The sequence below is a fragment of the Schistocerca piceifrons genome, chromosome 3 (assembly GCF_021461385.2).
Source record: "Schistocerca piceifrons isolate TAMUIC-IGC-003096 chromosome 3, iqSchPice1.1, whole genome shotgun sequence".
Taxonomy (NCBI): Eukaryota; Metazoa; Arthropoda; class Insecta; order Orthoptera; family Acrididae; genus Schistocerca; species Schistocerca piceifrons.
This window is the reverse complement of record NC_060140.1, coordinates 947480231-947501587: the sequence shown is the minus strand read 5'-3', so window position 1 is coordinate 947501587 and position 21357 is coordinate 947480231. Positions and strand designations below refer to the sequence as shown.

General features: G+C 42.7%; 1 protein-coding gene across 1 annotated transcript in view; it reads right to left on the bottom strand.

Moving 5' to 3' along the window:
- LOC124789251 (carcinine transporter-like) overlaps window positions 1–13336 on the bottom strand; it is a 30985-nt gene extending 17649 nt beyond the window's left edge. The window contains exons 1-2 of the mRNA XM_047256546.1: window positions 13308–13336; window positions 6350–6571 (exon numbers count right to left, since the gene is read on the bottom strand). Coding sequence (XP_047112502.1) covers window positions 6350–6571; window positions 13308–13336 — 251 coding nt within the window. The remainder of the gene's footprint in view (window positions 1–6349; window positions 6572–13307) is intronic.
- Between the last annotated feature and the right edge of the window lie 8021 nt (window positions 13337–21357).

Sequence of the window (21357 nt, the reverse complement as noted above, 5' to 3'; positions counted from 1 at the left end):
ATCGCTTTGACGTAAGACCAAGATTTCTTAGGATTTTCTGTCAAGTCAGTACATAGAACTTTACTTTTGAATTCGTTGAACGCCACTCGCATAACCCTCCTCACGCTACATTTCGCTTCGTGTAATTCTCGTTTGTGTGTAAGGCTTTGGCTATGTTTACGTTTGCTGTGAAGTTCCCTTTGCTTCCGCAGCAGTTTTCTGACTCGGTTGTTGTACCATGGTGAGTCTTTTCCATCTGTTACGATCTTGCTTGGCACATACTCATCGAAAGCATATTGTACGATGGTTTTGAACTTTGTCCACTGATCCTCAGCACTATCTGTACATCTGTACTTGAGATAGAACTTCTGTGTTGAGCCGTCAAGTACTCTGAAATCTGCTTTTTGTCACTTTTGCTAAATAGAAAAATCTTCCTACCTTTATTAATGGTTCTATTTATGGCTGAAATCACCGATGCTGAAACCGCTTTGTGATCGCTGTTTCCCTGTTCTGCATTAACTGTTACTAATAGTTTGGATCTATTTGTCACCAGAAGGTCTAATATGTTATCGCCACGAGTCGGTTCTCTGTTTAACTGCTCAAGGTAGTATTCAGATAATGCACTTAAAAAAATTTCACTGGATTCTTTGTCCCTGCCACCTGTTATAAACGTTTAAGTCTCCTAGTATATATCTGGTAAATTAAAATCTCCACACAAAATTATAACATGGTCGGAAAATCTACTAGAAATATTTTCCAAATTTTCCTTCAGGTGTTCTGCCACAACAGCTGCTGAGCCAGAGGGCCTATAGAGACATCGAATTGCCATGTTTGAGCCTGCTTTAACCGTTACCTTTCCCCAAAGTATTTCACGTTTCAGACCTCCGTCAATTTCCTTTAATACTATTGCACTTCTTATCGCTATAAACACGCCTCCCCCTTCACTATCCAGTCTTTCTCTGAGGTATACATTCCAAGCCATTTGGGCTTAATGTATCGGTCTTGGAATTTGTTAGAGCATTGGACAATATTTTGGTTGAAGAATTACTTAAGAAGCTTACTGTTAACGTAGATGATATATTAATTGTAACTGAGACATGGGAAGAACATTTAGAGACACTTGAGGGAGTCTTGCAGGCGTTTGAGAAAGCTAGGGTAACAGCAAACGTGGGTAAGACAGAATTTGGTAAATGCCAGATAAAATTCTTGGCTTCATAATTACGGAAGAGGGTATTTATCCTGATCCAAGTAAACTCGAGACAATTAGGCAATTTCCAGACCTTAAAAAAAGGCAACTGAGAGCATTCTTCGGCGTATGTGAGCTCTATCGAAAATTCCTGAAAGAACCTGTACTCACTGCCCCAAAACTGAGAACACTGGCCGGCCGGTGTGGCCGAGCGGTTCTAGGGGCTACAGTCTGGAACCGAGCGACCGCTACGGTCGCAGGTTCGAATCCTGCCTCGGGCATGGATGTGTGTGATGTCCTTAGGTTAGTTAGGTTTAACTAGTTCTAAGTTCTAGGGGACTAATGACCTCAGAAGTTGAGTTCCATAGTGCTCAGAGCCATTTGAACCATTTGAGAACACTTACTAAAGCCAAAATGACCTGGCATTGGAATGATGAATGTCAAGAAGAATTTGAAAGGATTAAAGAAGCATTGTGTAATGCAGATACATTATGGCATCCTGATTCCTCTAGAGACTTTTATTTGAGAGTGGGTAGCTCAGATTATGGACTAAGCACACATTTAAACCAGATACAGAAAGAAGGAGAGAGCAAGGTTATAAAGAAGAAGCTTGAATGCATGGCAAAGAAGATGCAGCATTATGGAGGAAGGGGCACCGTCTATTGTGTGGGCTTTTAAGCGATTTCGTTATTATCTAACAGGATGACATGTAAAGGTGGTCATGGTCTACAAAGCCCTAACATTCTTAACCACAAGTAAACTGAAACACAGCTGGTTGATAAAATTGCATTGCAAGATCATGAATGCAAAGTGATATACAAGCCAGCAAGGTAAGTCATGTACTGTACCTGATGCATTATCAAGGCAGCCACTCGATTCTTGGGGAACAGGTGTGAGAGGACCAGAAGACGGAGAAGTTCAGGTAAATTTAATGAAGGGTGTACAGCATGAAGATCTTGTGAAGAGGTTCTTGAGGAACACACGTAGGGAGCAAAACCAGGACGAAAAACTGAAATTAATCAAGAATAAGTATAGATGTGCTGGTAAAGAAAAGATTAGGATATACTGTTATATCCACCAGGAAATACTGTACAAGAGAAAAATAGAGGAGGAAGAGAGCTGGAGACTATGTATACCAGAGAATATAATAGACAAGTTAATCTGGTACACACATTAAAGCAATGCCCATTATGGACCTAAGAAACGCCTTGAGAAACGGAAATTGGACAGCATCTTCAAGATATATGCATAAACACAAGTTGCTGAGCACTTGTGACACCTGTCAGAAAACTAAAACTGCCACTGTTCAACATAAAGGTTACATGCATCCAGTCATACCAGAATCAATTAGAGACATCGTGGCAGTGGACCTGTTCAGTCCCTTGCCTGTGGCAAAAAAAATTACGCCCAAATTGTAGTTGCAGAAAAATTAGTATCTAAATTTCTGAAGTCTTATCCATTAAAGAAAGCAACCAGCAAGGTCATCATTTATAAGTTTGAAAAAGATCGCTTTAGCAATGCATGTACACTGAAATGAATCCGAAGTGATAATGGATCCCAATTCCGATCCAAGAAGTGGAGGGAAATGTTGAATAGGCATCAAATAAAACAGACCGCCATCTGTAGATACAAACTGGTTTCGAACCAGGCCGAACGGATGATGGAGTTAAATCGTTTGTCTCTGACCTATTGTGACAAGAAACACGGTACTTGGAAGGAATACCTAGAAGAATTCGAGTGTATTTGGAACCACCTAACACATGATCCGAAAGGATTTGCACCATGCGAAATCTTACCTGAGTGTTTTTTGTGAGTTGGTAGAATATCCACAAGAAGATAACCAAATTTTGGAAAGGAAACTTGAACTAGTAGAAATGAACCATGAGAGAGAATGTTAAAAGGAAGCAGGAAAGACATGATAAATCGGCGAAACCTGTAAGCTACAGGGTAGGAGACCTAGTGTTGGTGAAAGTTCATGCTAAATCCAAGAAGACAGATTCTGAAATACATAAATTTAACCATGTATATGAGGTACCATATAAAATTATCAAGATTGAACACCACAATACTTTGGAGTTGGAATATGCTCAAACCGATGGAGTGCATGGCAAGGAACAAATTGAAAATATAAAGAGCTACTATCCATGTGAAGATTGGGGCAATCTGAAGGAGAGAAGTATTCAGGACGATGAAGTAGGGCCTAGACAGCCACAAACATAAGTGTATATGGATGATTTTGGTTATTATGTGTGTTTGGAGAATAAAGATCTTGAGAACTGGTGTTCAAGTGTCAGTTGTTGTCTTTTATTTACTATATTTGTTTCTATTCTGGATTATGGGTTTTCATGATGATAAAAGACTTAGCCATATTTAAGGGATGAATTGCATGTAAGAACTGAGACATAGTTATCCTTTATAGTGTGAGAAATATTAGTGTTTAGAATATTGTAGAGTGTATTAATATGACCTAGATATGGAGCATTCTATGAACTGTGGGAATAACAGACACTCAAAAGCAGGAAACACAATTTGTAACAAATGAGAAAGACCTTTCTTTAGAGATTTATCTTGTGATGACCACACTAACGATAGATTTATATATATATATTTGTGAGTAGAGATGAAATTATTGTCATTTATCTGCATTTGTATTAAGTACGTATTAGTCTAATTAGAGATAGTTGTTTCCTGTGGTGTGTGGTGCTAATATAGTAGGATTTTCGTTGTATTCTGCACAGCAGACCTCACAGAGATGAACCAAAATGAAAATAGTTTTGTTACAATATGATTCAATAGACATCCAGCGTTGTATAATTAATAAATTACGGTAGTGAGGCGTTTTGTTATAATCTATATGTGATAGTATTGTTTCAACAAATTACAATTTCAGTTGTGTCATTTGTATAGTTTGTAACAGAGCTGTAATCTGTTTTGTAGGGGCAGTTTACTACCGGAGTCAGAGGATTCAGTTTGCAAATTTTGTTGTTCTTGAATTTATATATTTATTCACTTTCTATCACTGTTAACTCTGTCTATATTCTTTTCCATCTCCAGTTTCAAAGAAGTCCATTTGGCATTTGGGAGGGAGGTGGGGATGAAAGGGGTCAACTACCCCTTACGTATGAAGAACAGTATATCTTTTCCTCACAAAGGTCGCAGTAGGTACTATCCATAGTCGAGAGCCGAATGCACCAAAAAGTAATCAGTGTTGAGACTCTGAAAAAGTAAATTGTTGACTGCTAAACGAGCAGGGCGGATTTCCGCAGGATGGCCGACCGCATTTACCATTGTTTAACGAGTGTGTGTGTCACCCAACACCGTGAGCGTGACCTCCAGCAAATACGGAAATGGCATGAACTGAGTGACGTGTTGGTATGTTTATGTGTTCATTTGTGTACCGTGATTACGCAAATAACCGCACCGGGCACCTACGATTTGGATTGCAGTGAGGATTGCACAGTCAGTGCTACAAAAAGCATATTGGCATGTGACGATATTAATAGGCGGCCTGTGATGAGTAAACTATTATTATTTTGTCAGATGAAGGGCGTAACTGCGTCATTCGTGCTGTTTAGACAAAATAATGGAACCTTAAGAACAAAGTTTGTACCAATTATTGCTGCCTGACATCCTAATTTACTTTGTTAGAGTTGATACAAAACAACTCCCATTCAAATATTAACTGATCAGCCTTTATCAGTTACACACAGTCAGATTATTCTAAACTGTTAGGCTGTTATCCACAAGTCAATAACAGTGACTTCAAAAAGGGAATGTTTACAAACATAGCACAGTTTTCGTAAAATTTTACTAGTCATTGATTGTTATTGGTGACCACTATGGTAACTAACAACATTGCATTCCAAATTGACATCTTTTGTGTTCATGTCACACTTGTTTTTCACATGTCAGCTAGCATGGGTGGATTTTGTCAAGTTGATGTTTTGTCTTCAACACACAATATTCAGGTGATTTCAATGACGTTACAGTCATTTACTAAAATTTTGCTCATTTTTGGAGCTGACGACCGTTTTATTCTGCAATTTAAATTCATTCAAACGATATTATAGGATTTAAAATTATGGCTAAGTACAAAGATATTTTTATTTATTACCATTTTTTTTACATTTCGATCATTGTTTACATAGTAATAAATACTCTTGCAATAGCAACCAGATTGTACCTGTCTGTACTCAATCGCTAAGCATTAATCATCGAATTTCATACCTCGTTTCCACCAACAGTGGAATCTTATATGCGTATGTCAGAATTAAAACTGATCGAGTGTTAACATCAAGCACCAGCACATCAGTCTAGAATGATACAGCAGAGAGGACTGTGAGACGACATCAGCCATTAGCACGCTCACTAGGGTGACACAATGACAGTAGCAGCCCCTACATGAAGAGAGTATAAGCGCCACTCTGCATAGCCACAGCCTCGCTAGAAGACGGGCCGTGATCCAAACGATTAGCTGTGACTTGTGATCTACACAAATTGCTTGCATGCGAATTGAAAATAATCAATGTCCTTCGATATATATACGTGTCGCCAATTGCTTGCGGCACCTCTTTGTGACAAAGGCAAAGTTAAGTACTGTCAATTTAATTTACTGTAGTAAACTCCATTAATAAGATTTGCTTGAGTTGATGTCTAGGTATCCGAGAAAACAGCTTCCTAGGCACCCTGTATTAGACGAATGGGTGGACACGATAGAAATCTTAAAATGCACAGTAAAGTATAGATACGTTATAAGCTGACACATCACATACAGCGCTGTCAGCTGCTGTTGTGCTGCTTCTGCGTTCCACCTCCACACACTGCCTATGTGACAGTGGCTGCACCATGGCATTGGTAACTGTATTGCTGTATGGAGGCATCAGTCAATAAATAAAGTGCAGATTGCTTGTGCATTGGTAACTCCACGACCGCCACAATACTGGAGGAAACATCAGACATGCAGCATTGTAGTCAGAAGTTGTCACCTGGTGACAAAACATAATTTTGGTCATTTTTGGTCCCGAATAGACTGGAAGGAAATTAGGAAGGTTTCACAAGTTTTGTGCCACCTTCGCCTTCCCATTGAACTAGAAATTTGAAGAGGCTGCAGATAATATGTACCACCCATAAACTGCTAGGTTCTAGTAGAACAAAGACGAGTTGGAAAGTTGTTTGGTAAGTCACCTGGCAACAATGAGGATTACTGTGTTCCTGAAGACGTTCCAGCTGGAGAATATGCCAAGGAAGCCCTTCCTGTCTGTCTTGCTCTTGCCCACGGTCTGGATCACCTGCAAGGCGAACGGAGGCACCGTGGAACCATTAGTGGCTGCTATGCGCCGCAGAACAGCCAGCGCCTCCTGCTCGCGACCCCTGCACGCCAGCCAGCGTGGAGACTCGGGGAACCAACTGTCACCAAAAAAATACAAGTCTCCTGTAAGTACTAATCACAGTAGTAGTTGTAGTAGAATATTGGTCCACTTATCAGCTTTACAACAATATTAGAGCTGTCAGCTTAATACAAAGAAAAGACACAATGAAAACTTTACTTATACATTTGGACATTTAAATGGTTGCATTTCGAGCTTAACAATAATTTATCGGTAGTGCACAATATTCTTTAGTATTTTAGTATGTTCATACTCGAAACAAATTAAGCTTAATAGGGAAACGAATGTTCCATTATGAGCCACAAACACATATGATACATATATATTCACATTAGAATTTTCGTTATTCCTATGCACTTCAATCTTTGAATCTTTGTAACTCTGAAAAACTGAGTAGATATTCCTGAGCAATAAAATGTATATTCAGATGAGGAAGTACTGATAGGAACAACTGAATCAAAGGAATCGATTCTGTTGGTTGTTGGAAAACAATGCATTCCATTTTGAGTGTGAACATTCCATTGTTATGCCACTATTTAACCCTTATTGTTCACTCAACTCTGTTATCACTTGTCGTCACCGTTGTTGTTGTCCTGACATCTTATTTTTATTGAGTGCATTCACTAACTATTAGTTTGGCTCTTCATCCATGTTTATGAAGAGGCATTTTCTTAATAGTGAACTCTGTGTTTGGTTTCAGAACTCCGAAATGCTCAGTGGTGTGAGGATGGAATAAACCTTATGACTGATTAGAAAATGATCCTCAAGGCAAACTCAGTGAGATTTAAAGTCTCTGCAAAGATGATTCATAGTCTGAATCTATATTAATTAAAGAAATACAAAGAAGATTAACAAATATTTCTCGCAAAAAAAGCTTCCAACAATTGACATTATATGTTTTATGTTCACGTCACCTCAGCATGTACCAAAATAGGATGATTGCTGATTGGTGCAAACCAGAGGAAATAGAGTTTCAGTAAATTTAAATAAAAAAGTGATTGTTCATTTAGTTCAACATAAATTTATCTTGTAGCACCAATCATTAACCAATTAAAACCCACCAAACATCCACATTTAATACCAGAAGGACGAAAAATGCATATTTAAGCAAATGAATACTCAAATTTTAAAAATGCTTCATTTTAAGAAATATACTTTTTTCAGCTTTCCTTGAGATAAATTACATTACTTTTCTCTAAAGAAGTTGGCAAAATTAGTTGTGATTCATGTATAACCGAAAAGACTGAAAGAGTATGCACATGAAATCTCTCAAACCCAGAGACTGAGTGAAAACATTAATATGGCTGATGTAACCATCAGAGACTTGTCAGTCAGCTGTCTCACATTAAGTGAAACAATTCAAACATTGAGACTGAGTGAGAACACTGATACAGCTTACATGGTTGCAGAGACTACATTCAATTATTGGTTGTTTCACTTGACTGAAAAAAAACGACTGAACAAAAAAATTGTAGACTGGACAATCGGTTGTTAAAACCAGTTGGTTGTCCCCTCACTATGACGAAGAAGATCTACATGTAAGATTTTCCAGTAAGAATGTGTATTATAGAAAGTATATTGTAGAATGAAGTGGGTATTGCATTATAAATATGTGTTACATTTTTACAAACGATTGTTCCACGTTGGCTAAATAACCCATTAAGGTATAATAGGAATTATTTAACGAATGATCTATAAATGTCATACGAAAATTGTTAAAGTTAACTGTGACTCTTGTCCTGTGATGATAGACAGATTGTTGGTGTAATAATTACTACAATTTTCCTCAGTGTGCATAATAATAGGTTCGAAGCTATCATGTTCAGCAATCAGAAGAACACACACATCGCGGTAGTGATTGATATGCTATCAGAACGTCGCAGACAGTTTAAGATAATCAGATGTTTTGTCTGTTGTACCGATAGACAGATTGACAGAACCGAACGACAAACGGCCACCAAGACAGTGGAATAGAGCTAACGAAACTTGAGAAATCGAGAAATCGGAGTCTGCACCTCTCAGGGCCAATAAAAAGCAGAGTACTCAACATAGCGCAGCATGCCTTTGCTACTGGAAACCTTATCGGTAAACGCCCCAGTCGGAATTGACGTGTGGAACAAACACATACTCTTTGAGGCCCATAATCGAATCAGACACTCACTGGGTTGGACACCGCCCACCAAACTGCGTTTAATCTGATGGGACGGTGAACCAGTAAGAGACGCTAGATTCCCAACCCTCCAGGACCAGGCGGAACATTCTTCCAGGGCAGTTTTAGCCCTTCAAACACAACTTTCACACTTTTTGCCTAGGCGCCTCACGCCTACATCAGACATACGATACTTGAAATCATATGGACTAGATAGTGCGACTGCATTCCGGTCACGCTGCTGTCTGTAAGATAAATATTTCTTTCAAATTACAATTAAAGGGTTTTTACCCATTACAATTTGTGAAATAATTACAAAATGTTAAATTTTTATGTTTTATATGGAAAGGACAGGGACCAGAGCCACCACCTTTACCGAAGACCAGCGACAGCTAGAAAACACAATTTTCGACCACTATTAATGTAAATGTAAAAAGAAAGGTAAGAAAAAGTTGTATGACTTGAACTTGTACGATCACCTTTTGGTGTTGCAGTTCTTCTTATTCCCGTGCTTGCTAAGAAAGTTGGATGACGAATTCCTCCTAATGCAAGATACCTTTTGAGTTTTGTTTTACCCAGACATGTTTCAGCACTTTTTGTGCTATCTTCAGTGGATTGCTTTATTTCCTTTCTCGCATGAAGCTATTGAATGTTAATGTTGGTAGCAGTGAGTCGGCTACACAATCTGCAACTTGTCATGGCTTTGATGTTTCTGTCCCCTTTGTTTGTGGTATGGTAACATGCTGATTTCTACCACTTTTGTCATTTCACAGGAATTTTCTGCGATTTTTCGAACTTGCTCAGTATTTTCGCCGCCGTACTAAGTTGTATATTGTGTACCAGCATTAACATTCAATAGCTTCATGTAAGAAAGAAGATAAAGTAATCCACTGAAGATAGCACAAAAAATGTTGAAATATGTCTCGGTAAAACAAAACGCCAAAGGTGTCTTCATAAAACGGAATTCCTCATCCAATAAACTTTTACAGTATTCAGTTACCGTTTATATTTTGTCCCAAAAGCTTAACGTGCATCACGAAAGCAGAACGTTGTTACTGAGTTTATGATACTGCAAAATCTAAAAATAAATATTTTATCTTGCAAACGTGAAGAAGTTAAATTATATGAACAACGTATTTCACCAAACATCCAGTTTTTGTCTTTCAGAGAAGTAAAACGGAAAAACTGAAATAAGAGTGTTTTTATAAGTTAAGAGATACATAACGCCAAGAGCATAAGCTAGGGCTAATTGTCTGCATATTGTGGAAGTACCTGAAGCATAAAATATTGAAAAAGGTTCAAACAGTACAAATTTTATTTAAAGAACGGAAACGGTTGTTCATCAGAGCAGACTAAATCAAAGACTACAAATTATCAATTTCATACATTTTTTGAAGTTGAATAACATCTCTGGGATTAATTATAAAACACAACGCTGTAGTACCGAAAAGAAAACACTGCTCTAATGCCTTTTTTATTACGTCGTCGTACAAACTGTAAAACTATCGTAATTATAATAAAAATTATTCACGGTAAGTATCTGCTAACAAAGAAAGATTATACATACTGTAGCCAAATATATATGCAAGAAATGTGATGTTCGAGGTTCGCCAACATATGGTATCGTAAAACAAGGCGTATCATGGTAACTATCAAGTAAACCATCCTACGAAAGAAACTGGTCTAGATGGAATTCAAACCCAGCTCGTAAGTACATCATTATAAAATTTTACAAACATCAACAATGCTATCCTCAAACATTGGTATTTCCTTGCACGTTGGAAACTGGGCAAGGTCCTGATATTCAGTTAAGTCAGGGAAAGACGACTCCATCCCACAAAATTACAGGCTCATCATCCTGCTGAGCTCTTTCAGTAGTGTTGTTGAGTAAATAATTCAGAAACTTCTCACTGGCACTGCATCAGTAACCTGAGCCCAGACAAACTCCAATTCCTGAATCACCTCGCCACAACACTATTTCTCCGCACAACACACGACAATAATAATAAAGAACCAGAGGCACTGTTTTCCTTGACCGCCGAACGTATTAGCCATAACAGCTTCATTTGCAAACTCGCTAGAATTCCGCAAAGGGTCATGTGTGTCACTCACTCACAGGGGCTTCAAGAGATTCGGGGTAAACAATCAACACTACATGGTAAACAGGAGGGAGCACCTCATGGCAATATACTGGAGGTCCACGCGTTAAGCCTCCACGACAATGTGTTGGCAGCCACCCACACCAACGAAAAACCCACCCTGGCACAGTACTGGAAATTACCAAACATCATCTCAGCTTACAGACAGGATTGAAAAGTCTCAGGCATTGGTTGGAGAAATGGTGAGTTTATTAAGTGGAAGTTACTTCTGTTTACAAGCAGACCGCACCCCCTCCCCTCCCACATGCATGCACACACACACACACACACACACACACACACACACACACACACACACACACATATATATATATATATATATATATATATATATATATATATATGCACAAGCACAAACAGTGTAGATAAATCACAGTACACAAACATTTTTCTGTGAGAATTAGCTACATTGGCGTTAAGTTGAACTGGAGGAAATTGAAACCAGAGTTTAAGTCAGACTTTTCTAATTCCTCCTACTCAATGCTCAGCTGCCAAAGTACACTGAATGGCAGCATGGCTAGTACGTGTATGTAACTCTCATTATAAGGCTGATGACGTATGTAGGAGCAGTCTGGGAATACCGAACACTAAGAGGTCTTCAGCCCCTGCACTTGATTAATTGCGAGCAATGTCCCACAACACACACACACAACAATGGACCACTCGACTGGTCAGTGAGATGAGACACTCGAAAGCTCTACGTAGCTCGCTATGTGCTTCGCATCACGCCTTTCTACTGTACATGCTTCTCGCTCAAAAATAATCTGTGGTGAACTTCTGTTCTTGCACAAGACACGCTGCCTAAACACAAGCTGTACATTTTCGTCGTCCTTTGTTCATTCATCTCAAAATCATAAAATTTTAATATTCATTGCATCTTTACACATCCCCATGTATCGTTTATTTTGTGTATATTACCTGAAGAAGAAGAATAGTATAAAACAACTGAGGGCAGCAAACGAGAGGGAATAGTTCCAATTGGGCAGCCCCCAAGACACCAGACCAGCAAGCATCATTCCAACGGCCGTGCTGCAGCACCCATAACGGTTGACTGCAGTGCGGTGCTTGATATCAGTTAGCTCCAAACCTGAAACACGAGAAATCATCCTCAAATGCTTTCAGTATTACGTATCAAGTAACACAGACTTCACTTCAAAAATGTTTCGGAGAAGATTCTATAGTGCACTTGCAGGACAGCACTATGTATGGTTCCACAATAAATAACTTTTAATGCAAGCCTAAAACTGTAAACGAGCAGTGTTTGCTAAACCAAGCCACTTTTTCTACTCCATTGTAGTACGAATGGTGTTGTTGTTGATGTTGTCATCAGTCCAGAGACTGGTTTGATGCAGCACTCCACGCTACTCTATCCTGCGCAAGCTTCTTAAACTCCAAGTAACTTCTTCAAGCTACGTCCTTCTGAATCTGCTTAGTGTATTCATCTCTTGGTCTCCCTCTACAATTTTTACCCTCCACGCTGCCTTCCAATACTAAATTGGTGATCCCTTGATGCATCAGAACATGTCCTATTAACCGATCTCTTATTCTAGTCAAGTTGTACCACAAATTGCTCTTCTCCCCAATTCTATTCGATACCTCCTCATTAGTTACACGATCTACCCACCTAATCTTCAGCATCCTTGTGCAGCACATTATTTTGAAAGCTTCAATTCTCTTCTTGTCTAAACTAGTGATAGTCCATGTTTCAATTCCATACACAGCTACACTCCATAGGAATACTTTCAGAAACGACTTACTGATACTTAAATCTATACTCGATGTTAACAAATTTCTCTTCTTCAAAAAGGCTTTCCTTGCCATCGCCAATATACATTTCATATCCTCTCTACTTCGACCATCATCAGTTATTTTGCTCCCCAAATAGCAAAACTCCTTTACTACTTTAAGTGTCTCATTTCCTAATCTAATCACCTTTACACTTGATGTGCGTGATTTTTTAGGACCACAGTATTGGGACACGGCCGGCGCCATTCCAAAATACCGTCACCAACCCCCACCCCCCTCCCCCCACCTACGTATACGCGCTAGACATTTCAGTATTGGGACACGGCCGGCGCCATTCCAAAATACCGTCACCAACCCCCACCCCCCTCCCCCCACCTACGTATACGCGCTAGACATTTCAGTATTGGGACACGGCCGGCGCCATTCCAAAATACCGAATGTATCCGGTACGTGTTGCCTCTCTAGTCGTTATTACCGTAGCGGTTTGTGACATAGAGAGAGTCCATTCCAAAGCATCGTTAGCAGACAGCAACAAGGTCGCACGCAGTGTATCCGGCAAGTGTTGACTCTCTAGTCGTTATTACCGGCGCGGGGTTGTGACATAGAGAGAGAGAGAGTTAGCGCCATCTCTCTCTCTGTCGCAACCCCGCGCTTACATACACGCGCTAGGCAGGACCTATATAAATCAATGCCCGACCTACCTCACTCTCTCACTGCTCGTATACTTCATTCATCCAATACTTGTCACGTCTTCGTAATTAAACGTGTAAAAATGAAACGATCACGAACCGTCAGTGACAGCAGCAGCAGCAGCAAACGTGCTCGTGTGGACGAAGTTCCATTCCCTGGTAAGTACATTTTCAGAATTCCGATATCTACACCCTTTAACTCTGTGTATGAGTGCTACATATCTTTATAATGCTCTCTATAAAGATCGCTCCTCCACTTGCTCTGTGTGTGTTCCTGCTTACGTTTTTTACCTTTTGAATCTCTCTCTCTATAAAAATTGTTTATCCACGCCTTTTTTACCTCTAACTTAGGTGTATGAATCTTTTATTTTAACTGTTACATTTGTTTTGTACTGCTCTTTATAAATATTGTTCATCCATGTGTTGTATGTAACATACACTCCTGGAAATTGAAATAAGAACACCGTGAATTCATTGTCCCAGGAAGGGGAAACTTTATTGACACATTCCTGGGGTCAGATACATCACATGATCACACTGACAGAACCACAGGCACATAGACACAGGCAACAGAGCATGCACAATGTCGGCACTAGTACAGTGTATATCCACCTTTCGCAGCAATGCAGGCTGCTATTCTCCCATGGAGACGATCGTAGAGATGCTGGATGTAGTCCTGTGGAACGGCTTGCCATGCCATTTCCACCTGGCGCCTCAGTTGGACCAGCGTTCGTGCTGGACGTGCAGACCGCGTGAGACGACGCTTCATCCAGTCCCAAACATGCTCAATGGGGGACAGATCCGGAGATCTTGCTGGCCAGGGTAGTTGACTTACACCTTCTAGAGCACGTTGGGTGGCACGGGATACATGCGGACGTGCATTGTCCTGTTGGAACAGAAAGTTCCCTTGCCGGTCTAGGAATGGTACAACGATGGGTTCGATGACGGTTTGGATGTACCGTGCACTATTCAGTGTCCCCTCGACGATCACCAGTGGTGTACGGCCAGTGTAGGAGATCGCTCCCCACACCATGATGCCGGGTGTTGGCCCTGTGTGCCTCGGTCGTATGCAGTCCTGATTGTGGCGCTCACCTGCACGGCGCCAAACACGCATACGACCATCATTGGCACCAAGGTAGAAGCGACTCTCATCGCTGAAGACGACACGTCTCCATTCGTCCCTCCATTCACGCCTGTCGCGACACCACTGGAGGCGGGCTGCACGATGTTGGGGCGTGAGCGGAAGACGGCCTAACGGTGTGCGGGACCGTAGCCCAGCTTCATGGAGACGGTTGCGAATGGTCCTCGCCGATACCCCAGGAGCAACAGTGTCCCTAATTTGCTGGGAAGTGGCGGTGCGGTCCCCTACGGCACTGCGTAGGATCCTACGGTCTTGGCGTGCATCCGTGCGTCGCTGCGGTCCGGTCCCAGGTCGACGGGCACGTGCACCTTCCGCCGACCACTGGCGACAACATCGATGTACTGTGGAGACCTCACGCCCCACTTGTTGAGCAAATCGGCGGTACGTCCAACCGGCCTCCCGCATGCCCACTATACGCCCTCGCTCAAAGTCCGTCAACTGCACATACGGTTCACGTCCACGCTGTCGCGGCATGCTACCAGTGTTAAAGACTGCGATGGAGCTCCGTATGCCACGGCAAACTGGCTGACACTGACGGCGGCGGTGCACAAATGCTGCGCAGCTAGCGCCATTCGACGGCCAACACCGCGGTTCCTGGTGTGTCCGCTGTGCCGTGCGTGTGATCATTGCTTGTACAGCCCTCTCGCAGTGTCCGGAGCAAGTATGGTGGGTCTGACACACCGGTGTCAATGTGTTCTTTTTTCCATTTCCAGGAGTGTATGTTATACCCGTTTTCGATCTCTCTCTGTAAAGTTTACTAAGTCTTTTAACGGATTCTATGTTTGTGCATGTGTTAAGTCTTATAACCGTTTTGGACATCTCAATGTAAAGAATGACTTTCCACATGTTGTATGTGTTATAATTAATTTACCGTATCCGCTATAAAGATAGAGCTTCCACGTGTTGTGTATCTGTTATATTCGTTGTGCAGTGCTCTTTGTAAATATTTCATTTCTTTCCTTTTTTTAAATTTGCTGGTCCGCTTATTTCTCTATCACTTAACTGAAAGCACACTTCCCTTTCCATATGCGATATTATATTCAGTCTTCTCCATCTTTCTAGATTTCTTCCAGCAAATCTTGGTTAATCTAGACAACCAGATCGAGATGGAAAGAGCTCAAGCGCAGCTCGAATGTAAGTACATTTATAATACAATCACACTTCTTAAACTTAAATAATTTCATCTAATATATACCCGTTTCCTGATTGTATACATTTAGTCCTCATAAGCCGGTCTTTTCTTTGTAGATGCGCCTAATTCAGAATTCGGTTCAACCACCCAAAACGTTCAAGGAGGCGGCGGTAGCGTTCAAACGGCGCCCGCCACACAGGACACTCAGTCTTTAGAGGAGGAGGAGACCAACCTGCCTGACCCGTTTGAGGAGGAGATCAACCTACCTGAGTGGTTTGAGGATCTACTTGATTTTGGCAATGAGTTGCTCAAACCATGGAGTCAGAGCGGAGAAGGTGAATAATTTTGAACATTAACATCCCTTCACATAACCACCATTATCTACTCTTATTGTTATTATGTATCGCTCTTTTAAATATAAATCACTAAATTAATTTTTTTCCTTATTTATCTTACAGGTATATCACACGGCGTAGGCCGTGTTCCTAGAGCGGTGGTTGCGGGGGCGGGACTCGGGCGCACCGAACCGCAAAGACACGCCGCGCCTTGCGTACCCCCCTATAAGGGCTTCGCGGGAAGAGGATGCAGAACACGCGCCAGCTCCTCCCCCAGCGCTGTCGCAACCGTTTGGCTGCGCAGCCCGTCCGCCATCACCACAGCCTGGCCCTTCACAGCGGCTGTCACCCCCTCCTCCTCTAGAAGCAGCAGCTCACCGCCGCCGCCCACGCAAGGTACGCGTTACGAGACGTATACCTCTCCCCGCAAATGATGATGATGATTACGATCACCCATCACCAACCCATTCATCTATCGGGTGGACTCCTAGTTGTAGCAACAGTAATAATAGTAATTTCCTTATGGCTAGCGGTAGTTCTCTCACCCGTCCTATCGATAACGAAGTCGATCAGAATAACGGCGTAATGACTCCCTTAGAATACTCAGCAGTTGCTAGAGCGTTTGAGGGGCGAATCTCTTTCACCAGAATTGAGAATCCAGGCGGGAGGTATCGCGATCCTGTAAGGTTTTTGGAGGCGTGCCTCCCCGTCTTGGAGACCGAGCTCCTCAAACTCTTAGAAGATCCGGAATTTAAAGCCTTTAAATGCAGTGCTGTGTTATGCTGTGAACTGAGTCACCCCCCTAAACATCAGGGTGACGCAGAGACAACGACTCTGCACTATATATGGGGTGACAATGGCGTTATTTCTCGGAGCACATCGATTGCTGAGTGGTATAGAGAATCCACCTTGAGCGCTATTATGGCCCGATTTTCCGAGATGGAAGTACGTGGATCCGCTAAAGCGCTCAGCAGTATACCACACCTCGACATCCATATACATGTCTATGATCCAATGAATGGAGGGTCTAGTTATATTAAACTCCCTATAGATATTGAGAAGAAGCAGGCGTGCATTAATGTTCAAAATAACTATGATAATGCGTGTTTTGCATGGTCAGTCCTGGCTTGCGAGAGAAATTACAATTACAAACATCATCCCGAGCGTCCCAGCAGTTACAAAGTCAAAGATATTAAGAGACTGTATAACTTTGACGGAATAGAGTTCCCTTTAAGAATCCAGGACATACCTAAGTTTGAGGCTCAGAATACCGCAATATCGGTCCACGTTTATGGCCTGGAGAAGAAAAGCAAGTCAGATGAGCAGAACAAGCATACAGTAGTAGGCCCCCTCCATTTCTCAAAATTTGCAGGTGAACGAGAGTTGCATGTCAACATGCTGCTCTTCTCCGAACGTGATAATTATCACTACGTCTGGATCAAAGACATGTCCCGACTCATTTCCTCCCAGTTAAGTAAAAATGATCATAAACGACATATTTGTATAAGGTGTTTGAATTATTTTTCATCTCAAGAGTTATTAGCGACACATCTATTACACTCCTGGAAATTGAAATAAGAACACCGTGAATTCATTGTCCCAGGAAGGGGAAACTTTATTGACACATTCCTGGGGTCAGATACATCACATGATCACACTGACAGAACCACAGGCACATAGACACAGGCAACAGAGCATGCACAATGTCGGCACTAGTACAGTGTATATCCACCTTTCGCAGCAATGCAGGCTGCTATTCTCCCATGGAGACGATCGTAGAGATGCTGGATGTAGTCCTGTGGAACGGCTTGCCATGCCATTTCCACCTGGCGCCTCAGTTGGACCAGCGTTCGTGCTGGACGTGCAGACCGCGTGAGACGACGCTTCATCCAGTCCCAAACATGCTCAATGGGGGACAGATCCGGAGATCTTGCTGGCCAGGGTAGTTGACTTACACCTTCTAGAGCACGTTGGGTGGCACGGGATACATGCGGACGTGCATTGTCCTGTTGGAACAGCAAGTTCCCTTGCCCGTCTAGGAATGGTAGAACGATGGGTTCGATGGCGGTTTGGATGTACCGTGCACTATTCAGTGTCCCCTCGACGATCACCAGTGGTGTACGGCCAGTGTAGGAGATCGCTCCCCACACCATGATGCCGGGTGTTGGCCCTGTGTGCCTTGGTCGTATGCAGTCCTGATTGTGGCGCTCACCTGCACGGCGCCAAACACGCATACGACCATCATTGGCACCAAGGCAGAAGCGACTCTCATCGCTGAAAACGACACGTCTCCATTCGTCCCTCCATTCACGCCTGTCGCGACACCACTGGAGGTGGGCTGCACGATGTTGGGGCGTGAGCGGAAGACGGCCTAACGGTGTGCGGGACCGTAGCCCAGCTTCATGGAGACGGTTGCGAATGGTCCTCGCCGATACCCCAGGAGCAACAGTGTCCCTAATTTGCTGGGAAGTGGCGGTGCGGTCCCCTACGGCACTGCGTAGGATCCTACGGTCTTGGCGTGCATCCGTGCGTCGCTGCGGTCCGGTCCCAGGTCGACGGGCACGTGCACCTTCCGCCGACCACTGGCGACAACATCGATGTACTGTGGAGACCTCACGCCCCACGTGTTGAGCAATTCGGCGGTACGTCCACCCGGCCTCCCGCATGCCCACTATACGCCCTCGCTCAAAGTCCGTCAACTGCACATACGGTTCACGTCCACGCTGTCGCGGCATGCTACCAGTGTTATAGACTGCGATGGAGCTCCGTATGCCACGGCAAACTGGCTGACACTGACGGCGGCGGTGCACAAATGCTGCGCAGCTAGCGCCATTCGACGGCCAACACCGCGCTTCCTGGTGTGTCCGCTGTGCCGTGCGTGTGATCATTGCTTGTACAGCCCTCTCGCAGTGTCCGGAGCAAGTATGGTGGGTCTGACACACCGGTGTCAATGTGTTCTTTTTTCCATTTCCAGGAGTGTAGATTGTGCATGCAAGGACCCGGTACGTGTTGTTATGCCCACTGAGGAAAATAAAATCATTAAATTTAAAAATGCTCACCACCAGCAGCGTTGTCCTTTTGTTGTGTACGCCGATTTTGAATGCTTGCTGGCTCCTATTACTCGTTGTGAAGGGAACCCCTTAGCCTCACACACAACCTTCACACAAAAACACGTACCTTATGCGGCTGCGTTCCAAGTTGTATGCGCATATGATTGTAAACTTAATAGCTATCAGTCTTATGTAGGGGACGATCCGGCGGTTTGGCTTCTCACTGAGCTTGAAAAACTTTCATGGCAAATTCACAAGCTCTACAGCATCAATATTCCCATGACCAAATAAAGGAAAATGATGACTTGTATGAAAAGGCTGTTAATTGTCATATTTGCGGGCTGGCCTTAGATAGAAAAGCGGAGACTCCTCGTAGAGACCATTGTCATCTTACGGGTAAGTTCCGCGGTGCAGCCCACAAAGCATGCAACTTGAAGTATCAGTTACCTACACACATACCCGTCTTTTTTCATAATCTGAGCGGGTATGACGCTCATTTTCTCGTTGAGCACTTGGCAAAGTTCGGTATGAAGAAGGATCAGGTCAATATTCTGCCTGAAAGTGTTGAAAAGTACATTTCTTTTTCAAAACGAATCACGCCGAAAATTACGCTCCGCTTCCTTGACTCTCTACGATTTATGCAAACTTCGCTCCAGAAACTTGTTGAGACTTCACCTCGGAATGATATGCATATCACTCGATCTGCATTTACCGATGAGGAAAAGTTTCAACTTGCGACGAGGAAAGGAGTTTTCCCGTACGAGTATCTTGATAGTATGGCAAAACTAAATGAAACCAGGCTTCCCGACATAACTTCTTTTACCAGTACTCTCACTGGCGATACCATAACTAACACAGATTATGAGCATGCCGTTAATGTATGGCAGGAATTCAACATCCCCAATTTGGGAGAATATGCAAGGTTATACATGGACACGGACGTTCGTTTGCTTGCAGATGTTTTCGAAAAGTTCCGGAGTGTATGTATGACCACGTACTCTCTGGACCCTGCCTTTTATTACACGGCACCTGGGTTGTCCTGGGACGCTATGCTCAAAAAAAACGGATTGCAACATTGAACTTTTGACTGATGCTTCAATGCTTCTATTTTTTGAGCGAGGGATCCGCGGCGGACTTTGTCAATGTGTTCACAGACACGCCAAGGCAAATAATCCGCGGATGGGTGTCGAGTACAACGCATCCCTTGATTCTAGTTACATTTTGTACTTAGATGTTAACAATTTATATGGGCATGCTATGAAGCAACCGCTGCCGGTTGCCGGGTTCCAATGGGTGCCTGAGGACGAATTGAAGGGATTAGGTGGACAGATAATGGGTCTTGCGGCCGATTCTGATGTAGGGTATGTGCTTGAGGCAGACATCGCGTACCCTAATAATTTGCATGGAGAGACAAGCGACTTGCCGTTATGTCCAGAGCAACAAATTCCACGAGGAAGCACCATCCCTAAACTGATGGCCACTGTTGGGGATAAGCAGAGGTATATTATTCATTATCGTAACCTCCAGCAGTGTCTCAGATTAGGAATGGAGCTCATTAAAATCACCCGGGCAATCTCCTTCAAGCAATCCCCCTGGTTGAAGGAGTATATTGAACTAAACACCGAAAAGAGGGCGGTCGCGAGTAATGATTTTGAAAAAGACTTTTATAAATTAATGAATAATTCCATTTTCGGGAAGGGCGTTACGGCGTGAGAAAATGTATAGCCAGGCCAAATTTTAAGCGTGCCACCATCTTCAGTGAAAACTTTGTTGCTGTGGAGATGTCGAAGACTGCAGTAGAGTTTATGAAACCCATCTATTTGGGGATGTGTATACTCGATATCTCCAAATTCTACATGTACCGATTCCACTATGAGTTTGCGAAACCTCATTTCGTAGATCCAAAATTACTTTATATGGATACAGACAGCTTTATCTACTGGATCAAGAACTGCGATCCATATGAAGTAATTAGGTGCAATGGTAAAGAATTTGACACCTCTTCTTATGAGATCAATAATCCTTATGGTATTGTTCCACAGAACAAGAAGGTTATCGGTCTCATGAAAGACGAGTCGAATGGTTTACCAATTGTAGAGTTTGTGGGACTGAGATCGAAAATGTATGCATATCGCACAGTAGACGGGAGCACTCTGAGGCGGGCAAAGGGTGTTAGACGGATCGCGTCTCGTGCGCTTACGGTCGAGGACTACTTGCAGTGCCTGTACGGTCGTAGCGTTGAAGGCGCTCATCCACACATGGTTCAACAAACTAGTATTCGATCACGAGCTCACGAGGTGTACACTGTGCTGCAGTCTAAAGTCGGACTGTCTCCTCATGACGATAAAAGAGTCATTTGTGAGGATGGGGTGGGAACCCTCCCATACTCACACTATTTACTTGA